Raw genomic sequence first — 22,817 nt, 5'->3', positions numbered from 1 at the left:
TCAGGGAACGTAACAAGGGGTAAAGTGAACCTTAATACCCCACAGGTGTTTCACGACTTTTGCATATGTAAAAAAAATTATTTATTTTTTTACCTAAAATGCTTGGTTTTCCAAAAATTTTACATTTTTAAAAAGTGTAATAGCAGAAAATACCCCCCAAAATTTGAAACGCAATTTCTCCCGATTCAGAAAACACCCCATATGGGGGTGAAAATTGCTCTGCTGGCGCACTACAGGTCTCAGAAGAGAAGGAGTCACATTTGGCTTTTTGAAAGCAAATTTTGCTCTGGGGGCATGCCGCATTTAGGAAGCCCCTATGGTGCCAGAACAGCAAAAAAAAAACACATGGCATACCATTTTGGAAACTAGACCCCTCGGGAAAAGTAACAAGGGGTAATGTGAACCTTAATACCCTACAGGTGTTTCACGACTTTTGCATATGTAAAAAAAATTTTTTATTTTTTTACCTAATATGCTTGGTTTCCCAAAATTTTTAAATTTTTAAAAAGGGTAATAGCAGGAAATACCCCCCAAAATTTGAAGCCCAATTTCTCCCGATTCAGAAAACACCCCATATGGGGGTGAAAAGTGCTCTGCTGGCGCACTACATGTCTCAGAAGAGAAGGAGTCACGTTTGGCTTTTTGAAAGCAAATTTTGCTCTGGGGGCATGCCGCATTTAGGAAGCCCCTATGGTGCCAGGACAGCAAAAAAAAAAACACATGGCATACCATTTTGGAAACTAGACCCCTCGGGGAACGTAACAAGGGGTTAAGTGAACCTTAATAACCCACAGGTGTTTCATGACTTTTGTATATTTAAAAAAATATTATTTTTTTTTAACTAAAATGCTTGTTTTCCCAAAAATTTTACATTTTTAAAAAGGGTAATAGCAGAAAATACCCCACAAAATTTGAAGCCCAATTTCTCCCGAGTACGGCGATACCCCATATGTGGCCCTAAACTGTTGCCTTGAAATACGACAGGGCTCCAAAGTGAGAGTGCCATGCGCATTTGAGGCCTAAATTAGGGATTGCATAGGGGTGGACATAGGGGTATTCTACGCCAGTGATTCCCAAACAGGGGGCCTCCAGCTGTTGTAAAACTCCCAGCATGCCTGGACAGTCAGTGGCTATCTGGCAATACTGGGAGTAGTTGTTTTGCAACAGCTGGAGGCTCCGTTCTGGAAACAGTGGCGTACCAGACGTTTTTCATTTTTATTGGGGAGGGGGGCTGTGTAGGGGTATGTGTATATGTAGTGTTTTTTACTTTTTATTTTATTGTGTGTTAGTGTAGTGTAGTGTTTTTAGGGTACAGTCACACGGGCGGGGGTTCACAGTAGGTTCTCGCTGGCAGTTTGAGCTGCGGCAGAAAATTTGACGCAGCTCAAACTTGCAGCCGGATACTTACTGTAATCCTCCGCCCATGTGAGTGTACCCTGTACGTTCACATTGGGGGGGAACATCCAGCTGTTGCAAAACTACAACTCCCAGCATGTACGGTCTATCAGTGCATGCTGGGAGTTGTAGTTTTGCAACCGCTGGAGGCTCCGTTTTGGAAACAGTGACGTACCAGACATTTTTCATTTTTATTGGGGAGGGGAGGGGGGCTGTGTAGGGGTATGTGTATATGTAGTGTTTTTTACTTTTTATTTTATTGTGTGTTAGTGTAGTGTAGTGTTTTTAGGGTACAGTCACACGGGCGGGGGGTTCACAGTAGTTTCTCGCTGGCAGTTTGAGCTGCGACAGAAAATTTGCCGCAGCTCAAACTTGCAGTCGGATACTTACTGTAATCCTCCGCCCATGTGAGTGTACCCTGTACGTTCACATTGGGGGGGGGGGGGGGGGGGGGGAGAAACATCCAGCTGTTGCAAAACTACAACTCCAAGCATGTACGGTCTATCAGTGCATGCTGGGAGTTGTAGTTTTGCAACAGCTGGAGACACACAGGTTGTGAAACACCGAGTTTGGTAACAAACTCAGTGTTTTGCACCCAGTGTGCCTTCAGCTGTTGCAAAAGCTACAACCCCCAGCATGTACGGACAGTGGAACGGCATGCTGGGTCTTGTAGTTATGCAACAGCCGGAGGCATACTACATTGGCTGGGGATGCTGGGGATTGTAGTTATGCAACAGCTGGAGACACACTGGTTTACTACTTAACTCAGTGTGCCTTCAGCTGTTGCAAAACTACAACTCTCAGCAGTCACCGACAGCCAACGTGCATGCTGGGAGTTGTAGTTATGCAACCACCAGATGCACCACTACAACTCCCAGCATGCACTTTAGCTGATTGTGCAAGCTGTGAGTTGTAGTTACACAACAGCTGAAGGTACACTTTTACATAGAAAGAATGTGCCTTCAGCTGTTGCAAAACTACAAGTCCCAGCATGCCCATAAGGGCATGCTGGGAGTTGTGGTGGTCTGCCTCCTGCTGTTGCATAACTACAGCTCCCAGCATGCCCTTGTTGCATGCTGGGAGCTGTTGCTAAGCAACAGCAGGAGGCTGTCACTCACCTCCAACGATCCAGCCGCACAGGTCAGTCCCTCGTCGTCTCCGCCGCCGCCGCTGCTCCTGGGGCCCCGATCCCAACAGGGACGCCGGGGATCGGGGTCCCCAGCACCGGGGGTCGTCTTCCCGCACCCGCTCACGTCCTCCGGAAGAGGGGCGGAGCGGGTTGCGGGAGTGACACCCGCAGCAGGCGCCCTGATTGGTCGGCCGGTAATCCGGCCGACGAATCAGGGCGATCGTGAGGTGGCACCAGTGCCACCTCACCCCTGCTGGCTCTGGCTGTTCGGGGCAGTCTCTGACGGCCCCGATCAGCCAGTAATTCCGGGTCATCGGGTCACTGGAGACCCGATTGACCCGGAATCTGCCGCAGATCGCTGGACTGAATTGTCCAGCGATCTGCGGCAATCGCCGACATGGGGGGACATAATGACCCCCCTGGGCGATATGCCGGGATGCCTGCTGAACGATTTCAGCAGGCATCCGGCTCTGGCTCCCCTCCGGCTAGCGGTGGGGGCCGGAAATGCTCAGGGCGTATCCATACGCCCTCGGTCCTTAAGGACTTGGAAACGGGGGCGTATGGATACGCCCTATGTCCTTAAGGGGTTAAATGGGCACTGTCATCAACATTTTTTTATATGTTGTAGTACATATGTACTACAACATATCTCTAATATATTTTCATATTTTTATTTTATTTTATTAAAACCTTTTAATTTACGTTTGAAAACCGGCCACTAGGGGTCTCCCTCCTAGTGGCCGGCTGCAGGCTGGCGTGATGTCATGGCTGAATTCGGACCGATGCCGGCCGGGCAATCAGTCTGAATTCATTCAGCCTGCACTCGCCCCTTGCCTGTCAATCAGACAGGTGGGAGCGAGCTCATTGGCTCCCTGACCGCACTCCACATGCCGCACTCCTCCCGCACTCCACATGCCGCACTCCTCCCGCACATGTCGCCGCTGCTGCTGCCCCAGCAGCATGCCGCTGTTGCAGGACTCTGCGGCATGTAAGTATGTTTAGGGGAGATATGTTTAGGGGGGTCAGGGTCTTAACACGTGGGTTGGGGGAGAGCGGGGTTTGGGGTTTTAACACGGGGGGGGGGCAGGGGGGCAAAGTAGCGCAGCGCTGCGCCCTTGGCCCTGACTTATTGTTTTCAACACAGGGTGCCTCCACTACTACAACTCCCAGTATGCCCTGGGACATGCGTTTATGGACACCTGAATATAAGAAGGACATGGCTGAAGTGGTACGGGTGCGGAGGAGAGTTACAAAGGTAATTAATGGTATGAGGGGACTACAGTATAAAGAAAAATTATTAAGCTTAAAGTGTACGTGTCAGATCCCACAAAAAACAAACAAAAATTAGATGTTATATTGGATTATCTCATTGAAAATAAATGTATAACTCCCTATCATCATGGGTTTATTAGGGATCAGTCCTGTCAAACTAACTTGACAGCTTTTATGCAATAAGCTTAGGACTTGATTGGAGCGAATTGCTGGATCTTATATATCTTATATTTTAAATATTTTTATAATACTTCCCAAAGCAATACAAACAATACAACATATAATATATTCCCTGAATACAGGAAAAGGACAAAAGAGACCCAAAAAAAAAAAAAAAAGAATGTGATTCATACAGCCATTCACTCAACTCTTTCATACCTATAGGGTTACTTGTTTCCTGGGGGGGACAGGAGATCAATGCTTAAACCTTATGTGCTGTGACAGCATAAATAATTTTCATTTAGCATTACCTAATGTATAGTCCCTAAATAATTTCCATAATCTCCAGTTTTGTTCATGTATTTTACTATCTGAACTGCTTTGCGCTATCAAACCCTCCATCACATAATTTCTGTGTACTGTATTTTCTAGTTTGGAGAGATCTGGTAAGCTCACTGTTTTCCCATTTACTAGCAATTTGACTACGTGCTACAAATAAAATGTGTGTTATTATTGTCAATCCGAAGTCGCCAAGGTATTTGTGATGAGAGAAAGTAATGCTATTTCTGGTCCCCACTTAATAGATCGGTTCACCACTTTATTAATAAGGAGGAGGATTTGGTTCCAATACTTTTGAACTTCTAGACAATCCCACCACACATGTCATAGTGAACCAATTTCTGCCTTACATCTCCAACAGTACCTTGACGTTTCGGATGAAATACGATTTAATTGTAGTGGCACCCAGTGCCATCTATATAATAACTTCCTAGAAATATCTAGATGATTAGTACAGTGTGAAACTCTGAAAGGTAAACTAAACACAAACTCCGAATCTTCCCGTGAAAAGGGCTGTCCCAGATCCTCCTCCCATTTTTGTTGGAAATAATGAGGGCGGGGTTTTTTAAACATAATTAAATGATCATATGTCAAAGATATACCCTTTTTGGTATGCTCCTTATTTTGAAAATAGATTTCATAGGGGGTGCTTGTTTGTTTTTTACGCCACTTAAGCGAATTCAAAATGTGTCTTAAAGGGGTACTCCACCCCAAGATATATTATCCCCTATCCAAAGGATAGGGGATAAGATGTCAGATCGCTGCGGTGCCGCTGCTAGGGACCCCCGGGATCCCCGCTGCTGCACTGCGCTATCATTACAGCACACAGCGAGTGTGCGTAATGACGGGCGATACAGGGGACGGAGCCGCGTGAAGTCATGGCTCCGCCCCTCGTGACATAACAGCCCGTCCCCTTAATGCAAGTCTATGGCAGGGGGCGTGACGACCGCCGCGCCCCCACCCATAGACTTGTATTGAAAAGGGCGGGCCGTGACATCACGAGGGGCGGAGCCGTGACGTAACGATGCTCCGGCCCCTGTATTGCGCGTCTTTACGTGCAGAGCGAACTCACTCTGTGCTGTAATGATAGCGCAGTGCCGCAGCGGGGATCCCGGGAGTCCCCAGCAGAGGCACCGTGGCGATCTGACATCTTATCCCCTATCCTTTGGATAGGGAATAAGATGTCTAGGGGCGGAGTACCCCTTTAACTGTAAATATAAAAAAAAAAATCTTTTGAAGAAACTTTAAATTTAGAGCATTGTTGCCCAATATCCGATAATTTCTCTATACCCTGCTTCCTCCATTCTACAAAATCTGTGTGTGGGAGCAAATATTCTAGGGCTTCTATTGGTGTAGCAAGATCTTATATATCTTGATTTTTTTTCAAAGCATTTGATACTCTGCCACATAAAAGATTGGTACATAAAATGAGAATGCTTGGGCTGGAGGAAAATGTGTATGAGTGGGTAAGTTACTGGCTCAGTGATAGGAAACAGAGAGTGGTTATTCATGGTACATACTCTGAGTGGGTGATTGTTACTAGTGGGGTACCACAGGGGTAAGTTTTGGGCCCTATTCTATTTGATATATTTCATTATGACCTTGTAGAGGGATTATACAATAAAGTACCAACCTTTGTGAATGATACTAAACTCTATCACATGCTTAACACAATAGGGGATCTGGATAGGTTGGAGGCTTTGGCTCAAAAGTGGCACATAAGGTTCAACACTGATAAATCATCTAATCACCTTTCTGCAGGATAGTTGATAAGTGTCAGATTGGTGGGGGTCTAACCATTGAGACACCAACTAAGCACGAGTACAGGGCGTCTCAAGTACCCAATACAACAAATGTAATACCATGCATTACAGTAAGCTATATAATACATGAGTGCACACTAACCTGATAAGAACAGGAGTATATAACAGAGCAGCAATTGGGGTGACATTAATGCCCATCAGCATCTTGTTATCAATATCCTGCAGTCCCATGTTACCATATTTAACTTCTCTGTAAGTTTCATCATAATGTAAAATCAGCTGCATCTCAAGTAGCCCTAAAATAAAGCAATGGCAACAATGACGATATTACGTTTGTCAGTACAACTCCCTACTGTTATACAGAATGCCTTTCATTTCATATTAAAAGAGATTACCAGACTGGCCGTTCTGGTAAAGCTAGCTATAGACAATGTAATAGGCATAGATGTCCAGAGCCTCATAAATAGTAGCCAATTTCTAGCTAGGGGCAATAACAAATTTACTATGATTACTATTATACATTATAAACTAGACAATATTGTTATATAAAATACAGTAATGGATAAAATAAAACATGAAAAACAAAACAGATGACATTGTATTGTAAGAACCAAACATAAACAAAATGTAAGAAAATGTTTAAAAAAAATAGGACAAATTAACTAGTATAAAGTATATAAGGTATATCATGCGGTATTGAGAAATGATCAGGATCCAGCCTGCTAATTGAGTATTTTTGTGCAATGGGAGAAAGAGGTAATAAATAATTAAAAATTGTTTCTACACAATTGGAATAAAGCCATTTTTGTGAGTTTAGACTTTTGTTTTAATATAAATTTCCCTCTCTTATTGGATTATAACATTCAGCCTACTGTTTAATACTGCGGTAGCAAGCAGATCCGAGTGCAAACAGTTTGACGCTATGGTTTTCCTAGCTTGATATAGCACTCCTAAGCAAGGATTCCTCACTTGGTATATTCATCTAAATCTAAACTATCTAATAGTCCCAGTAAATACCTCTCTCTCTCTCTCTCTCTATTATGCAGGGTGGGCCATTTATATGGATACACCTTAATAAAATGGGAATGGTTGGTGATATTAACTTCCTGTTTGCGGCACATTAATATATGTGAGGTGGGAAACTTTTCAAGATGGGTGGTGACCATGTTGGCCATTTTGAAGTCGGCCATTTTGAATCCAACTTTTGTTTTTTCAATAGGAAGAGGGTCATGTGACACATCAAACCTATTGGGAATTTCACAGGAAAAACAAGAAAAACAATAATCTGCTTGGTTTTAACGTAACTTTATTATTTCATGAGTTACTGTATTTTTCGCCGTATAAGACGCACTTTTTCTTCCCCAAAACTGGGGGGTAAAAGTCGGTGCGTCTTATACGGCGAATACATCCCTATCGCGGTGGTCCCTGCGGCCATCAATGGCCGGGACCCGCGGCTAATACAGGACATCACCGATCGCGGTGATGCCCTGTATTAACCCTTCAGACGCGGCGATCAAAGCTGACCGCCACGTCTGAAGGGAAAGTGACACTAACCCGGCTGTTCAGTCGGGCTGTTAAGAACTGCCACGATTTCACCGCGGCGGTCGAAAACAGCCTGACTGAATAGCCGGGTTAGTGCTTACAGGACACCGGTAGGGACCTTACCTGCCTCCTTGGTGTCTTCTCCATTCAGGGATCCCCTGTATGGCCGGCGCTCTCCTTCCTCGTCATCACGTCGTCGCGTACGTGTGTCGGCGTGCGTAACGAAGACCACTATTGGGTTCAAAATCTTTACTTTTTTAAAGATTTTGCACCTATAAATTGGGTGCGTCTTATACGCCGGTGCATCCTATAGGACAAAAAATACGGTATTTACAAGTTTCTGACCACTTATAAAATGTGTTCAATGTGCTGCCCATTGTGTTGGATTGTCAATGCAACCCTCTTCTCCCACTCTTCACTGATAGCAAGACCGCAGGAGAAATGCTAGCACAGGCTTCCAGTATCCATAGTTTCAGGTGCTGCAGAATGGGCAAAAAAAATTTTAGAACAGGACCCTCAGTTTAGGCAGAAGATTTTGTTCAGTGGCAAACTTTTATGTGAATGGTGAAGTTAACAAACAAAACCACCGCTATTGGTCTGACACTAACCCACATTGGATAGATCCCTCCAAGACTGGAACACAAAAATGAATGGTGTGTTGTGGTATATGGAGTACAAAGATAGTGGGGCCATTCTTCATCAATGGAAACCTCAAGGCCACTGGATATGCAAAATTGCTAAATCATGACGTGTTGCCCTCTTTATGCACTGAAGCTGGCATGTTCGTCGAGTTTTTCTAGCAAGATGGTGCACCACCACATTATGGGTGTCAGGTCCGAGCATTCCTAGATGCACAGTTTCCTGGAAAGTGGATTGGTCGTCGTGGGCCAGTTGACCCCCTTAGACTTTTATCTTTGGGGTCATCTGAAGGCAATTGTCTATGCTGTGAAGATACGAGATGTGCAGCACCTGAAACTACGGATACTGGAAGCCTGTGCTAGCATTTCTCTTGCAGTGTTGCTATCAGTGTGTGAAGAGTGGGAGAAGAGGGTTGCATTGACAATCCAACACAATGGGCAGCACATTGAACACATTTTATAAGTGGTCAGAAACTTGTAAATAACTCATGATAGAATAAAGTTATGTTAAACCCAAGCACATCATTGTTTTTCATGTGAAATTCCCAATAAGTTTGATGTGTCACATGACCCTCTTCCTATTGAAAAAACAAAAGTTGGATTCAAAATGGCCGACTTCAAAATGGCCACCATGTCCACCACCCATCTTGAAAAGTTTCCCCCCTCACATATATTAATGTGCCACAAACAGGAAGTTAATATCACCAACCATTCTCATTTTATTAAGGTGTATCCATATAAATGGCCCACCCTGTATTTTTCAGTACAACTCAACTCTCTACAGCATATGTAAGACGTCCTTTATATTTATGCAAAATACACATTTTGTGCAGCACTATAGATGATGCTATATAATTATTGAAATCTACGCTGATCCTTCTATACTAACCACTTTAATGAGATAAATGTTTTTACTTGCATTCCTAGAAAAAATACACTTCATGTGAATATAAAAAATGTTATGAGTGTGAATATAAGCATAGAAAAACTACATTATGCACTTCATAAACAACTGCTGTATATAAATACAAAGGTGCGCTGTCCAATTGTAAATGGAGTACTTAATTTTTTTTGTGTTCAAATAAGATGTTTCTCCTAGAAATGCAAGAAGTATGAATATAAGTTGAGAAAAAAAATGTCTTACATTACTAACAAATGCATCCCACGTGAATAGTAAGATGTGTTGTGAATTGCCATAATATGTAGAAACAAATATTGAAAATACTGCACCTTATACACACACTTATAAGAACAAATTTCATATATGCATATAAAAGCATTATATGTGAATAACAACATGTACTGAGGATTGCCGTATCTGGAGTACATAAACGTGTGCTGTGAATGGAGAGGAAACTAGAGGCAATCGATCTAGTTCATGTTTGTAATATGACACATTTAACTAAATGTTTTATGAGGACAAAATAAAAGGGAACATTTTTATTAATGATATATAAAAGGTTCCCTTTATGTATTTTTTCGTTTGATATTTTTCAGGGAGACCTGCTCCTATATGTGGATATGCTGTATCCTTCAGAGTCGTTGGCTACCTACTTTAATACCTGTCTATTAAAATACCTAGCTAGTTACCTACCTACATAACTGGCTACCTCACTACTTAGTTAGCTACCTACCTGGCTACCTACCTACCTGCCTTTTTACTGTGCAGGACAATAAAGAGGGCATTATTACAGTATAGGGACCTATAGATGGGGAGATTGAGTAGAGGTGAGGAAAGCACTGGAAAAATGTGGAGTCTAAGATGTTTATCCTGCTCATGCCGAAGAGATGAGTTTTGGCTGGAAGAGGTTGTCATGGTGGTCTGAGCCAGATGGAGAAGAAAAGGAAAGAGGAACACGCTGATCAGAAAATACGTTAATTGTGAGTCCCAATATGCGACTATAATCAGTTATATGGTATACAGATCCTGTGTACAGCTGGTATCTACCTCTATATGGTCCTGTATATAATCACTTATATGGTATATAAATCTTGTGTGCAGCTGGTATCTAACACTACTGACTACTTAATATCTAGCCTTATACACTATTTGTTGCCATTGAGGGTGAGTCACAGTCACCTGTGAGCCCAGTGAGTAATAAATGAGGAATATAGTTTTATTTCATGGGTTAATCCATCCGTAATAGAGTGAGTACAATAATCAAAGTAAGAGGCATACATATTATGGCAAAAGTGTCTTTAGTTTTTATTGAGGGTGTAACCTAACATAATTTTAGTGTGGATAATGGATGCAAATAGTCACACTCTGGAAGCAAATAGTCACACTCTACTATTTTAATGAATGTGAATAGACATGCTCTATTAATACTCACTTCTAGTCTGTTAGGGAGCTATTAACAGTACATGATATACACTTACAATGGCATACATTAGTGAAGAAATAGTTTTTAGATGTGATCATGTGCAGTAACCTTGTCGTGAACTTCGGAAAAAACAACTCAGTGACCTACCCAAAACATTGAGTGTGTGATAATAAGAATCAATAAATGTAAAATGTAATATAATCAAAAAAAAGAATACAATTACATCAAATCATAAAAAATAGAAAATGAAAATAAGAAAATAAAATGCAATAAAAGTACTTCGCAGGGCCCTTGCGGTTATTGTGATATCCAGACTATATATCATATAATGATTAGCCAAGAATCTCGCTGATGCTGCAAAACAGAATATCTCTTAAAATAGTGGAGTTCGGCTGTATAAAGCTCATCTGGAATCCACCTAGATTGATTATAGGAATATTCACACAAGCTATGGATAGGAATGTTCCAATAGATATCTCTATGCCGGTGCATTGCCGTGGAATGAGATTTGCCATAGAATGAGATGGTCCGCCTCCATCACATCCTATTGGCTCTCTCTTGTCACGTGACATATTTAAACGTCACGCATCGATGCGCACAGTAGTGTCAGTTTGGCTATCACAGGGAGAGGATCTCCTCTTCCTGTGATAGCTGAAGCTGTACGGAGCTCTCATGGCCTCTGTGGCCCCACAGAAGTTCACACATGTACGCAGCTCATACGGCTGCCTCATATACATTTACTGTTGATGCACAGCGCTATCGGGATCCCCACGCCCGCAGCTCTACTCCCCGTCCCCCGCATCTCTACTCCCCGTCCCCCGCAGCTCTACTCCCCGTCCCCCGCAGCTCTACTCCCCGTCCCCCGCATCTCTACTCCCCGTCCCCCGCATCTCTACTCCCCGTCCCCCGCATCTCTACTCCCCGTCCCCCGCATCTCTACTCCCCGTCCCCTGCAGCTCTACTCCCCGTCCCCCGCAGCTCTACTCCCCGTCCCCCGCATCTCTACTCCCCGTCCCCCGCAGCTCTACTCCCCGTCCCCCGCATCTCTACTCCCCGTCCCCTGTGAACGCTCAGGGAGCGATCCACAGCGCTATGGGGATTCCTACGCCCGATGGCGCTGTCATCAGTGTGCGTCCCCGCGAGCGCCCCACGCCCGCAGCTCTACTCCCCGTCCCGTTAACGCTCAGGGAGCGGGGAACAGAAAGTAGAGCATCGGGCGCAGGTAAAGTAGTACTGCGCATGCGCAGCACTACGCGAATAACTTAACCTGCACCGGTGCATTGCCGTGGAATGAGATTTGCCATAGAGTGAGATGGTCCGCCTCCATCACATCCTATTGGCTCTCTCTTGTCACGTGACATATTTAAACGTCACACATCGATGCGCACAGCAGTGTCAATTTGGCTATCACAGGGAGAGGATCTCCTCTCCCTGTGATAGCTGAAGCTGTACGGAGCTCTCATGGCCTCTGTGGCCCGACAGAAGTTCACACATGTACGCAGCTCATACGGCTGCCTCATATACATTTACTGTTGATGCACAGCGCTATCGGGATCCCCACGCCCGCAGCTCTACTCCCCGTCCCCCGCAGCTCTACTCCCCGTCCCCCGCAGCTCTACTCCCCGTCCCTCCGTAGCTGTACTCCCCGTCCCGTTAACGCTCAGGGAGCAGGGAACAGAAAGTAGAGCATCGGGCGCAGGTTAAGTTATTCGCGTAGTGCTGCGCATGCGCAGTACTACTTTACCTGCGCCCGATGCTCTACTTTCTGTTCCCCGCTCCCTGAGCGTTAACGGGACGGGGAGTAGAGCTGCGGGCGTGGGGCGCTCGCGGGGACGCACACTGATGACAGCGCCATCGGGCGTAGGAATCCCCATAGCGCTGTGGATCGCTCCCTGAGCGTTCACAGGGGACGGGGAGTAGAGCTGCGGGGGACGGGGAGTAGAGATGCGGGGGACGGGGAGTAGAGCTGCGGGGGACGGGGAGTAGAGCTGCGGGGGACGGGGAGTAGAGATGCGGGGGACGGGGAGTAGAGATGCGGGGGACGGGGAGTAGAGATGCGGGGGACGGGGAGTAGAGCTGCGGGGGACGGGGAGTAGAGATGCGGGGGACGGGGAGTAGAGCTGCGGGGGACGGGGAGTAGAGATGCGGGGGACGGGGAGTAGAGCTGCGGGCGTGGGGATCCCGATAGCGCTGTGCATCAACAGTAAATGTATATGAGGCAGCCGTATGAGCTGCGTACATGTGTGAACTTCTGTGGGGCCACAGAGGCCATGAGAGCTCCGTACAGCTTCAGCTATCACAGGAAGAGGAGATCCTCTCCCTGTGATAGCCAAACTGACACTACTGTGCGCATCGATGCGTGACGTTTAAATATGTCACGTGACAAGAGAGAGCCAATAGGATGTGATGGAGGCGGACCATCTCATTCTATGGCAAATCTCATTCCACGGCAATGCACCGGCAATGGAATGACAATGGTTTGTTTCCACCTGTAGGAAAAGAATACACAGTTCCACCTGATAGTAAAGGTTGGTATCCACCTGTTGAGAAAGAATATGCAGTTCCACCTTATAGCAAAGGTTGGTATGGAGCCGGTATGTCGTGAACTGCCTGTGGGAGAAAGATCGTTTGGCACTATGTGAGAATCCGGACGAAAAACGCCTATCCATATTTACACGAAGTGATATTGGTGAATATATCTCAAGTACGTTTTTTCCAGTACCTGAGAAAAACCTGTTGGACAAGAAGGGGTCAGCCATTGCCATTTATATTCACCCCTGCTGCCTAAAATCCACCTTTGCATCCAGGCTACATGTTTGAACATCTATCTTTGTATCAAAGTTTGAACATCCGACAGTCCTACAGTCAGCTGATCTGCAGTCAGCTGACTGCACTCTCCAGAAGCTCGCCAGCGTGCAGCTGCAGGGAACATCACAGATGGCACCGGCGCGTGGCCGCAGCAAGTTCTGTCGCCGCTGTCTGGAGCACCGAAGAAAGAATAAGAAGCCGGACGATGTGGAGTGGCACATAGTGGCACAAATGATCTTTCTCCCACAGGCAGTTCACGACATACCGGCTCCATACCAACCTTTGCTATAAGGTGGAACTACATATTCTTTCTCAACAAGTGGATACCAACCTTTACTATCAGGTGGAACTGTGTATTATTTTCCTACAGGTGGAAACTAACCATTGTCATTCCATTGCCGGCTTAGAGATATCTATTGGAACATTCCTATCCATAGCTTGTATGAATATTCCTATAATAAATCTAGGTGGATTCCAGATGAGCTTCATACAGGCAGACTCCACTATTTTAAGAGATATTCTGTTTTGCAGCATCAGTGAGATAGTAATTTTAGGCTAATCATTATATGATATATAGTCCGGATATCACAATAACAGCAAGGGCCCTGCAGAGTACTTTTATTACATTTTATTTTCTTATTTTCATATTCTATTTTTTATGATTTGATGTAATTGTATTTGTTATTTGATGATATAAAATTTTACATTTATTGATTCTTATGTCCATCACACACTCAATTTTTTGGGAAGGTCACTGTTGGTTGTTTTTTCCTTTGTTAAATTATTATATCTCTTTGGGTGAGAGGATTACAGTTAACCTCGAGTCTTTTGTTGTGAGCTCCACATTTGTATAGTTTATATTCCATTGTTGTGAATTTTGGCTTTTTAAGTTTTCCCGCATGCGCAGGATGTGAGTAGCCCTGCGAGCTTCCCTAGCCGATCATATGACGGGTCATGTGAGTGATCACGGGTCTGTGGCGCATACTGATGTATACGACGGTAGTAGAGGATACATCAGATGGCGGACGGGTGCTAATTGATAGTTCTAATTTGGAATGTGAGTTTGTAGGAGTAGTGATTAGTTAAAGGGGTACTCCGCCCCTGGCATCTTATCCCCTATCCAAAGGATAGGGGATAAGATGTTAGATCGCCGCGGTCCCGCTGCTGGGGACCCCGGGGATCGCCGCTGCAGCACCCCGCTATCATTACTGCGCAGAGCGAGTTCGCTCTGTGCGTAATGACGGGCGATACAGGGGCCGGAGCAGCGTGACGTCGTGGCTCCACCCCTCATGACATCACAGCCCGTCCCCTTAATGCAAGTCTATGGCAGGGGGCGTGATGACCGCCACGCCCCCTCCCATAGACTTGTATTGACAGGGTCGGGCCGTAACATCACGAGGGGCAGAGCCGCGATGTAACGATGCTCCGGCCCCTGTATTGCCTGTCATTATGTGCAGAGCGATCTCACTCTGTGCAGTAATGATAGTGGGGTGCTGCAGCAGCGATCCTCGAGGTCCCCAGCAGCAGGACCACGGCGATCTGACATCTTATCCCCTATCCTTTGGATAGGGTATAAGATGTCTAGGGGCGGAGTACCCCTTTAACTAGTTTCTAACCTGTGTTTATTGGTGGTGCGAGTGGAACAGACATTTCGGGTCATCCCCCTAAACATATAAATAACCCCTGCCAGGTAATACTAATGTGCATGCCCATAATACCTCCTGATGACGGCAGGGCTCTGCTGAAACATGTAAACACGTTATAGTGTTTTTAACTAACAGTGTCTATTGCATGGTACTGCTAAAGGAAGAGATAAAAAGAGGGAGGACAGCGCCTCGTGTAATACAGTTGGGTATATGAACCCTCAGGGTCCTCTTGGTTAGGACTCTCACCTTTTAAGCCTCTTGGCTTATACGAGTATGACCCTGTATAGGGGTAGCGATGAATGTCTTTGGAGCTGCAAGCCGGAGGTGCCTGGACTGGTATCCTGTGCAGGAACCCGTATAGGAAATGAAGAGTAACAAAATGAAAGCACTGGAGATGGCGCTGTTCGAATTAAGATGGTCCAGAAGATGTCGGATTTAAAAATCATTGTTTATTTATATTAAAATAAATAAAACCTGATACAAAAAAGTAATAACGCATTTCAGGATTAGCATATCCCTTCTTCAGATTGTGAGTGTATGGCAGGTAACAGTATTCACAAGTTTAAATAAGCAGAAATGGCACCAAGAAGTGATGAGGGGGACAAGGGGCATGTTAACCTTAGATTCACATTTCATATATAGATCAATTCATTACATTGCAAATGTTAAATAAAACCATGTGGTAGCATGTCATAAATAAATAGAACGGTACGTAAAGAATAAAAGTAATAATAAAGAATGGATTTGTACAAAACAGACAGCCACTGTGGTTTTTTGTGTCTTGTTTGATATATCTGAAATGGAGGCTTGATTTGCATGTGGATTCAGGAGGAACAAGGGAGGAGGCTGAAAATTTATGAATAGGAATTGGGCGGTGGAATCGCACAACGGGGGCAGTTGGATTATAAAACCGCCATGGTGTTTCTCTAGGTATTTTTTTAATGTATTAGAGGTCACGTGGTTGGGGTTGACCAATAGGATGGTTCGTACGTCGTAACATGGAAGCCCGTAATAAGATGAAGGACATTTCCTGGTGAGTATTGATGTGGTTTGGGTTGTCCACTCATAGTAGTTTACGGCTCTGGCACATTCAATGGGGTTTGAGTACGTCTCGAGGCTACAAGACGTCGTATTGAGTTCCTGGGGTTTGTTCCGTATGAATGTGATGTCACGTGGTAGTCAATGGACAATCAGAGGGTATTTTAGTTTTCTATTGGCTTGAAGGGAGATAGTATGCCTGGGATATGTTGCCATTTAAAAATTGGCACGTAGTCTATATTGACCAATAGGGAAGAGGGTAACAGTACGCGTTGTGGGTACCAGAACGTATTGTGAAAAAAACACTGATCTTACAGATGTTGTAGAGCGGCATAATCAGGGGGGAAAATATATATTTCTACACAGCGGGGAGTTACGGCATCAGTACTTGTAAGGTGACACTGAATGGGGCCGTACAAGATAGTGTTGGTGTATAGCAGTAGGTTCATATGGACATTACAGTGGATGAGCAAATGTAAATATGAGAGGAGGAGGTTGAAGGAGTGGACATAGAGACATTTTCCCTATAGGTCAATATAGACTCCGTGCCCATTTTTAAATTGCAACATATCTCGGGCAAACGATCTCCCTTCAAAGCAATAGAAAACTGAAATCCCTTCTGATTGGACAATGACTACCACGTGACATCACATTCATACGGAACAAACCCCGGGAACTCAATACGACATCTTGCAGCCTCGAGACGTACTCAAATCCCATTGGATGTGTCAGAGCCGTAAACTACTATGATTGGACAACTCAAACCACATCAATACTCACTGGGAAATTTCCTTTATCTTATTACGGACTTCCATGTTACGACGTACGACAAATCCTATTGGTCAACCCCAACCACATGACCTCTAATACATAAAAAAATAAAATAAAATAATACCACAGCGGTTTTATAATCCAACCACCCCCGTTGTGTGATTCCACCGCCAAATTCCCATTCATAAATTTTCAGCCTCCTCCCTCGTTTCTCCTGAATCCACATGCACTTAAAGCCTCCATTTCAGATATACCAATATTCTTTACGTACCACTCTATTTATTTATTACATGTTACCGCATGGTTTTATTTAACATTTGCAATGTAATGAATTGATGTATATAGGAAATGTGAATCCAATGTCAACACGTCCCTTTACCCCCTCTTCACTTCTTGGTGCCATTTCTGCTTATTTAAATTTGTGAATACTGTTACCTGCCATACACTCGCAATCTGAAGATGGGATATGCTATTCCCGAAACGCATTATTGCTTTTATATATCATGTTTCATTTATTTTAATATAAATAAACAATGATTTTTACATCCAACATCTTCTGGACCATCTTAATTCGAGCAGCGCCATCTCCAGGGCCTTTATTTTGTTAGGGTACATTCACATCACGATTTTACCATCCTACTTCTTCTCACGATTTTTGAATTTGAAATCATACAAATCTGCATGCCAAGTCGTATCCTTTGACTTCCATTCATTAATGATAGACAACAAATGCATCAGTTTTGATTTGCATCCGATTTTGCATGCGCAATAGACTTCAAAAAACATACACTTAACTTTATTGCAATTGGCATACAAATTAATTTTAAAAACAGGACCAGATTTTTATTGAATACGATTTTTTTGGATACGATTTTAAAATTGGATAGCAAAGAAGTTTTTACATACGATTGTATACGATTTTTTGCAATTCGATTTCGTCCGATTTTACGGTCTGATAATCGGATGGTTAAATCGTGATGTGAACCTAGCCTTACTCTTCTTTTCTTCCACAGTACTGAGGACTGCAGCCTCGAGGTACATTGGTTTTTGTGTACACGTGTACACTACTGAAACATGTTACAAGTCAGTTGTGCAGTGACATGGAATTTTAACATTTATTCTTTTGTCATTATATATATTTTTAGACTGATTTAATAAAAGTTACATTTTAGGGGATTCTCAATAAAGGGATCATAGTAACTTGGGCTACTATATATATGGGATCTGTGGCACTCTCCCGGGGCTATTTGATTACCAGCTGGTATCTACCTCTATATTGTCCTGTATATAATCAACTATATGGTACATAGATCCTGTGTACAGCTGATATATACCCCTATATGGTCATCTACATAATCACTTATATGGTATACAGATCATTTTCACAGCTGTTATATACCTCTGCATGGTGAATGTATATTGAAATATTGGCCTTTTGTATAGTCAAAGTTATTTAGTAACAATATTGCAGTATTAATCATAGTGGTTATAGAAGTTGTGGTCATGGTATGGCGATATTATTTGTTCCTTACTGGTAACACACAAAACTAGTGGAGTGCACCTATTGACATTTTTTGTTTTGTTTGGAGGTCCTGACTAGAGATGAGCGAACTTTTCAAAAATTTGATTCGGCCGATTCGCCGAATTTTCCAAATAAGTTTGTTTCGATCCAAATTTTTTCGCGGCGAATCTATATTAAAAAAGGCTATTTCTAGCCTACATACAGCCTCTATAGGGGTATAGAACACTTTGCTGTGTTCTAAAACGCATATGGAGTGTGCTGGGTTAGTGAAATAATACTGTTATTCAGAATAACATGCAGATTACCGGCATCGCTTTTAGAATCACTGCCACACAACAGCACAATTACAGAGCCTGGTGGTGGCATCAGTGTCAGGAGACCATATAGTGACTGAATGACAGCGTGGAGGTGTTGGCAGCATGAGGAGACCATATAGTGGCTGAATGATACAGCTTGGATGAAGCTGAAGCATGAGGACACCACATAGTGGCTGAGTGACACAGAATGGAGGTGTTGGCAGCATGAGGACACCATATAGTGGCTGAATGACACAGCTTGGAGGTGTTGGCAGCATAAGGAGACCATATAGTGGCTGAATGGCACAGCGTGGAGGTGTTGGCAGCATGAGGACACAATATAGTGGCTGAATGACACAGCATGGACATGTTGCAGCATGAGGAGACCATATAGTGGCTGAATGACACAGCATGGAGGTGTTGCCAGCATGAGGAGACCATATAGTGGATGAATGGCACAGCCCGGAGTTGCCAGCAGCATAAGTAGGCACTAGGCCTTCACAATCCCTAAGATTAAAAGATTAATTAAGAAATTTAAACCGAAGATTTTGGATAGTGGGTGCTACCTATGAGAAAATTTGAAATTCCCAGACCCAGGCGCTACAGCGGCATCAGTAACCCATATATTGCCTGAATGACACAGCCTAGAGTTGGCTGATGCATGAGTACACACCAGGGCTTAACAATCCCCCCCAAAAAACACCACAATTTTAGAAATTTTTGAAAAAGATTTTGGATAGCAGGTGCTACCCATGAGGAAATTTGAAATTAACAGCCCCAGGCCTCACAGCGGCATCAGTAACCCATATATTGCCTGAATGACACAGCCTGGGGTTGGCTGATGCACAAGTTCACACCAGGGCTTAACAATCCCCCCCAAAAAACACCAAAATTTTTGAAATTTTTGAAAAAGATTTTGGATAGCGGGTGCTACCCATGAGAAAATTTGAAGTTCCCAGACCCAGGCCCAGCAGCACCATCATTTTTTGATTTGAAATTTAAAACAACCTTTGCGTGTCCCGGACCCCAGCGTGTGGGTACGAAGGACCAAATGCAACAAGCCCCCACAGGGCTCATGTGGCCGTGAGATTTAGGCAAAACGTCTCCATTGTGACCTGCACACATGGTATGCTGAAGGGCCACTGTGACTTGTCCGGGCAGTGGAGGCTTAAGACACAGTGGAGGATGTGGAGGTGGAGTAGCACACTGTCGCAGGACCAACGGGCTGACAGAGTGTAGCAGGAAGCAGCATTGAGTACACACCCAGGCTTCAGAATCCTAAAAAAAAACAACCATTTTTAAAATAATTTTAAGAATATTTAGGACAGCGGGTGCTACCTATATGTTGCCTGTGTTACGCCGAGCGCTCCGGGTCCCCGCTCCTCCCCGGAGCGCTCGCTACACTTCCCTCACTGCAGCGCCCCGGTCGGTTCCACGGACCCGGGGCGCTGCGTTACTACCTCCGGCCGGGATGCGATTCGCGATGCGGGTAGCGCCCGCTCGCGATGCGCACCCCGGCTCCCGTACCTTACTCGCTCCCCGTCAGTTCTGTCCCGGCGCGCGCGGCCCCGCTCCCTAGGGCGCGCGCGCGCCGGGTCTTTGCGATTTAAAGGGCCACTGCACCGCTGATTGGTGCAGTGGTTCCAATTAGTGTTTACACCTGTGCACTTCCCTATATCACCTCACTTCCCCTTCACTCCCTCGCCGGATCTTGTTGCCCTAGTGCCAGTGAAAGCGTTCCTTGTGTGTTCCTTGCCTGTGATTCCAGACCTTCTGCCGTTGCCCCTGACTACGATCCTTGCTGCCTGCCCCGACCTTCTGCTACGTCCGACCTTGCTTCTGTCTACTCCCTTGTACCGCGCCTATCTTCAGCAGCCAGAGAGGTTGAGCCGTTGCTAGGGGATACGACCTGGTCACTACCGCCGCAGCAAGACCATCCCGCTTTGCGGCGGGCTCTGGTGAAAACCAGTAGTGACTTAGAACCGATCCTCTAGCACGGTCCACGCCAATCCCTCTCTGGCACAGAGGATCCACTACCTGCCAGCCGGCATCGTGACAGTAGATCCGGCCATGGATCCCGCTGAAGTTCCTCTGCCAGTTGTCGCTGACCTCACCACGGTGGTCGCCCAGCAGTCACAACAGATTGCGCAACAAGGCCAACAGCTGTCTCAACTGACTGTTATGCTACAACAGTTACTACCACAGCTCCAGCAATCATCTCCTCCGCCAGCTCCTGTACCTCCTCCGCAGCGAGTGGCCGCTTCTGGAATACGACTATCCTTGCCGGATAAATTTGATGGAGACTCTAAGTTTTGCCGTGGCTTTCTTTCCCAATGTTCATTACACTTGGAGATGATGTCGGACCAGTTCCCCACTGAAAGGTCTAAGGTGGCTTTCGTAGTCAGCCTGCTGTCTGGAAAAGCCCTGGCTTGGGCCACACCGCTCTGGGACCGCAATGACCCCGTCACTGCCTCTGTACACTCCTTCTTCTCGGAAATTCGAAGTGTCTTTGAGGAACCTGCCCGAGCCTCTTCTGCTGAGACTGCCCTGTTGAACCTGGTCCAGGGTAATTCTTCCGTTGGCGAGTATGCCGTACAGTTCCGTACCCTTGCTTCAGAATTATCCTGGAATAATGAGGCACTCTGCGCGACCTTTAAAAAAGGCCTATCCAGCAACATTAAAGATGTTCTGGCCGCACGAGAAATCCCTGCTAACCTACATGAACTCATCCATCTTGCCACTCGCATTGACATGCGTTTTTCCGAACGGCGTCAGGAGCTCCGCCAGGATATGGACTCTGTTCGCACGAGGCGTTTCTTCTCCCCGGCTCCTCTCTCCTCTGGTCCCCTGCAATCTGTTCCTGTGCCTCCCGCCGTGGAGGCTATGCAGGTCGACCGGTCTCGCCTGACACCCCAAGAGAGGACACGACGCCGCATGGAGAATCTCTGCCTGTACTGTGCTAGTACCGAACACTTCCTGAAGGATTGTCCTATCCGTCCTCCCCGCCTGGAAAGACGTCCGCTGACTCCGCACAAAGGTGAGACAGTCCTTGATGTCTACTCTGCTTCTCCACGTCTTACTGTGCCTGTGCGGATGTCTGCCTCTGCCTTCTCCTTCTCTGCTGTGGCCTTCTTGGACTCTGGATCTGCAGGAAATTTCATCTTAGCCTCCCTCGTCAACAGGTTCAACATCCCGGTGACCAGTCTCGCCAGACCCCTCTACATCAATTGTGTAAACAATGAAAGATTGGACTGTACTATACGTTTCCGCACGGAGCCCCTTCTAATGTGCATCGGATCTCATCACGAGAGGATTGAACTGTTGGTTCTCCCCAATTGCACTTCTGAAATCCTTCTTGGACTTCCCTGGCTTCAACTCCATTCCCCAATCCTGGATTGGTCCACTGGGGAGATCAAGAGTTGGGGGCCCTCTTGTTCCAAGGACTGCTTAAAACCGGTTCCCAGTAAACCTTGCCGTGTCCCTGTGCTTCCTCATGTAACCGGTCTCCCTAAGGCCTATATGGACTTTGCGGACGTTTTTTGCAAAAAACAAGCTGAGACTCTACCTCCTCACAGGCCTTATGATTGTCCCATTGACCTCCTCCCGGGCACTACTCCACCCCGGGGCAGAATCTATCCTTTGTCCGTCCCAGAGACTCTTGCCATGTCTGAATACGTCCAAGAAAATTTAAAAAAGGGCTTTATCCGTAAATCCTCCTCTCCTGCCGGAGCCGGATTTTTCTTTGTGTCCAAAAAAGATGGCTCTCTACGTCCTTGCATTGACTACCGCGGTCTTAATAAAATCACGGTTAAGAACCGCTACCCCCTACCCCTCATCTCTGAACTCTTTGATCGTCTCCAAGGTGCCCATATTTTTACCAAACTGGACTTAAGAGGTGCTTATAATCTCATCCGCATCAGAGAGGGGGATGAATGGAAAACGGCATTTAACACCAGAGATGGACACTTTGAGTATCTGGTCATGCCCTTTGGTCTATGCAACGCCCCTGCCGTCTTCCAAGACTTTGTTAATGAAATTTTTCGTGATCTACTATACTCCTGTGTTGTTGTATATCTGGACGATATCCTGATTTTTTCTGCCAATCTTGAAGAACACCGCCAGCATGTCCGTATGGTTCTTCAGAGACTTCGTGATAATCAACTCTATGCCAAAAT

General features: G+C 45.3%; 1 protein-coding gene across 3 annotated transcripts in view; it reads right to left on the bottom strand.

The window, feature by feature from the left end:
* Positions 1-22,817, bottom strand: part of UNC93B1 (unc-93 homolog B1, TLR signaling regulator) — a 153,020-nt gene that overhangs the window by 67,377 nt on the left and 62,826 nt on the right. For all 3 annotated transcript variants that reach the window (XM_056531136.1, XM_056531137.1, XM_056531138.1), the window contains one exon: positions 6,200-6,353. In XM_056531136.1, the coding sequence (XP_056387111.1) occupies positions 6,200-6,353 (154 nt within the window). The remainder of the gene's footprint in view (positions 1-6,199; positions 6,354-22,817) is intronic.

This window comes from Hyla sarda, chromosome 7, assembly GCF_029499605.1.
Source record: "Hyla sarda isolate aHylSar1 chromosome 7, aHylSar1.hap1, whole genome shotgun sequence".
NCBI classification, from domain to species: domain Eukaryota; kingdom Metazoa; phylum Chordata; class Amphibia; order Anura; family Hylidae; genus Hyla; species Hyla sarda.
This window is presented reverse-complemented; position numbering and strand designations above follow the sequence as displayed.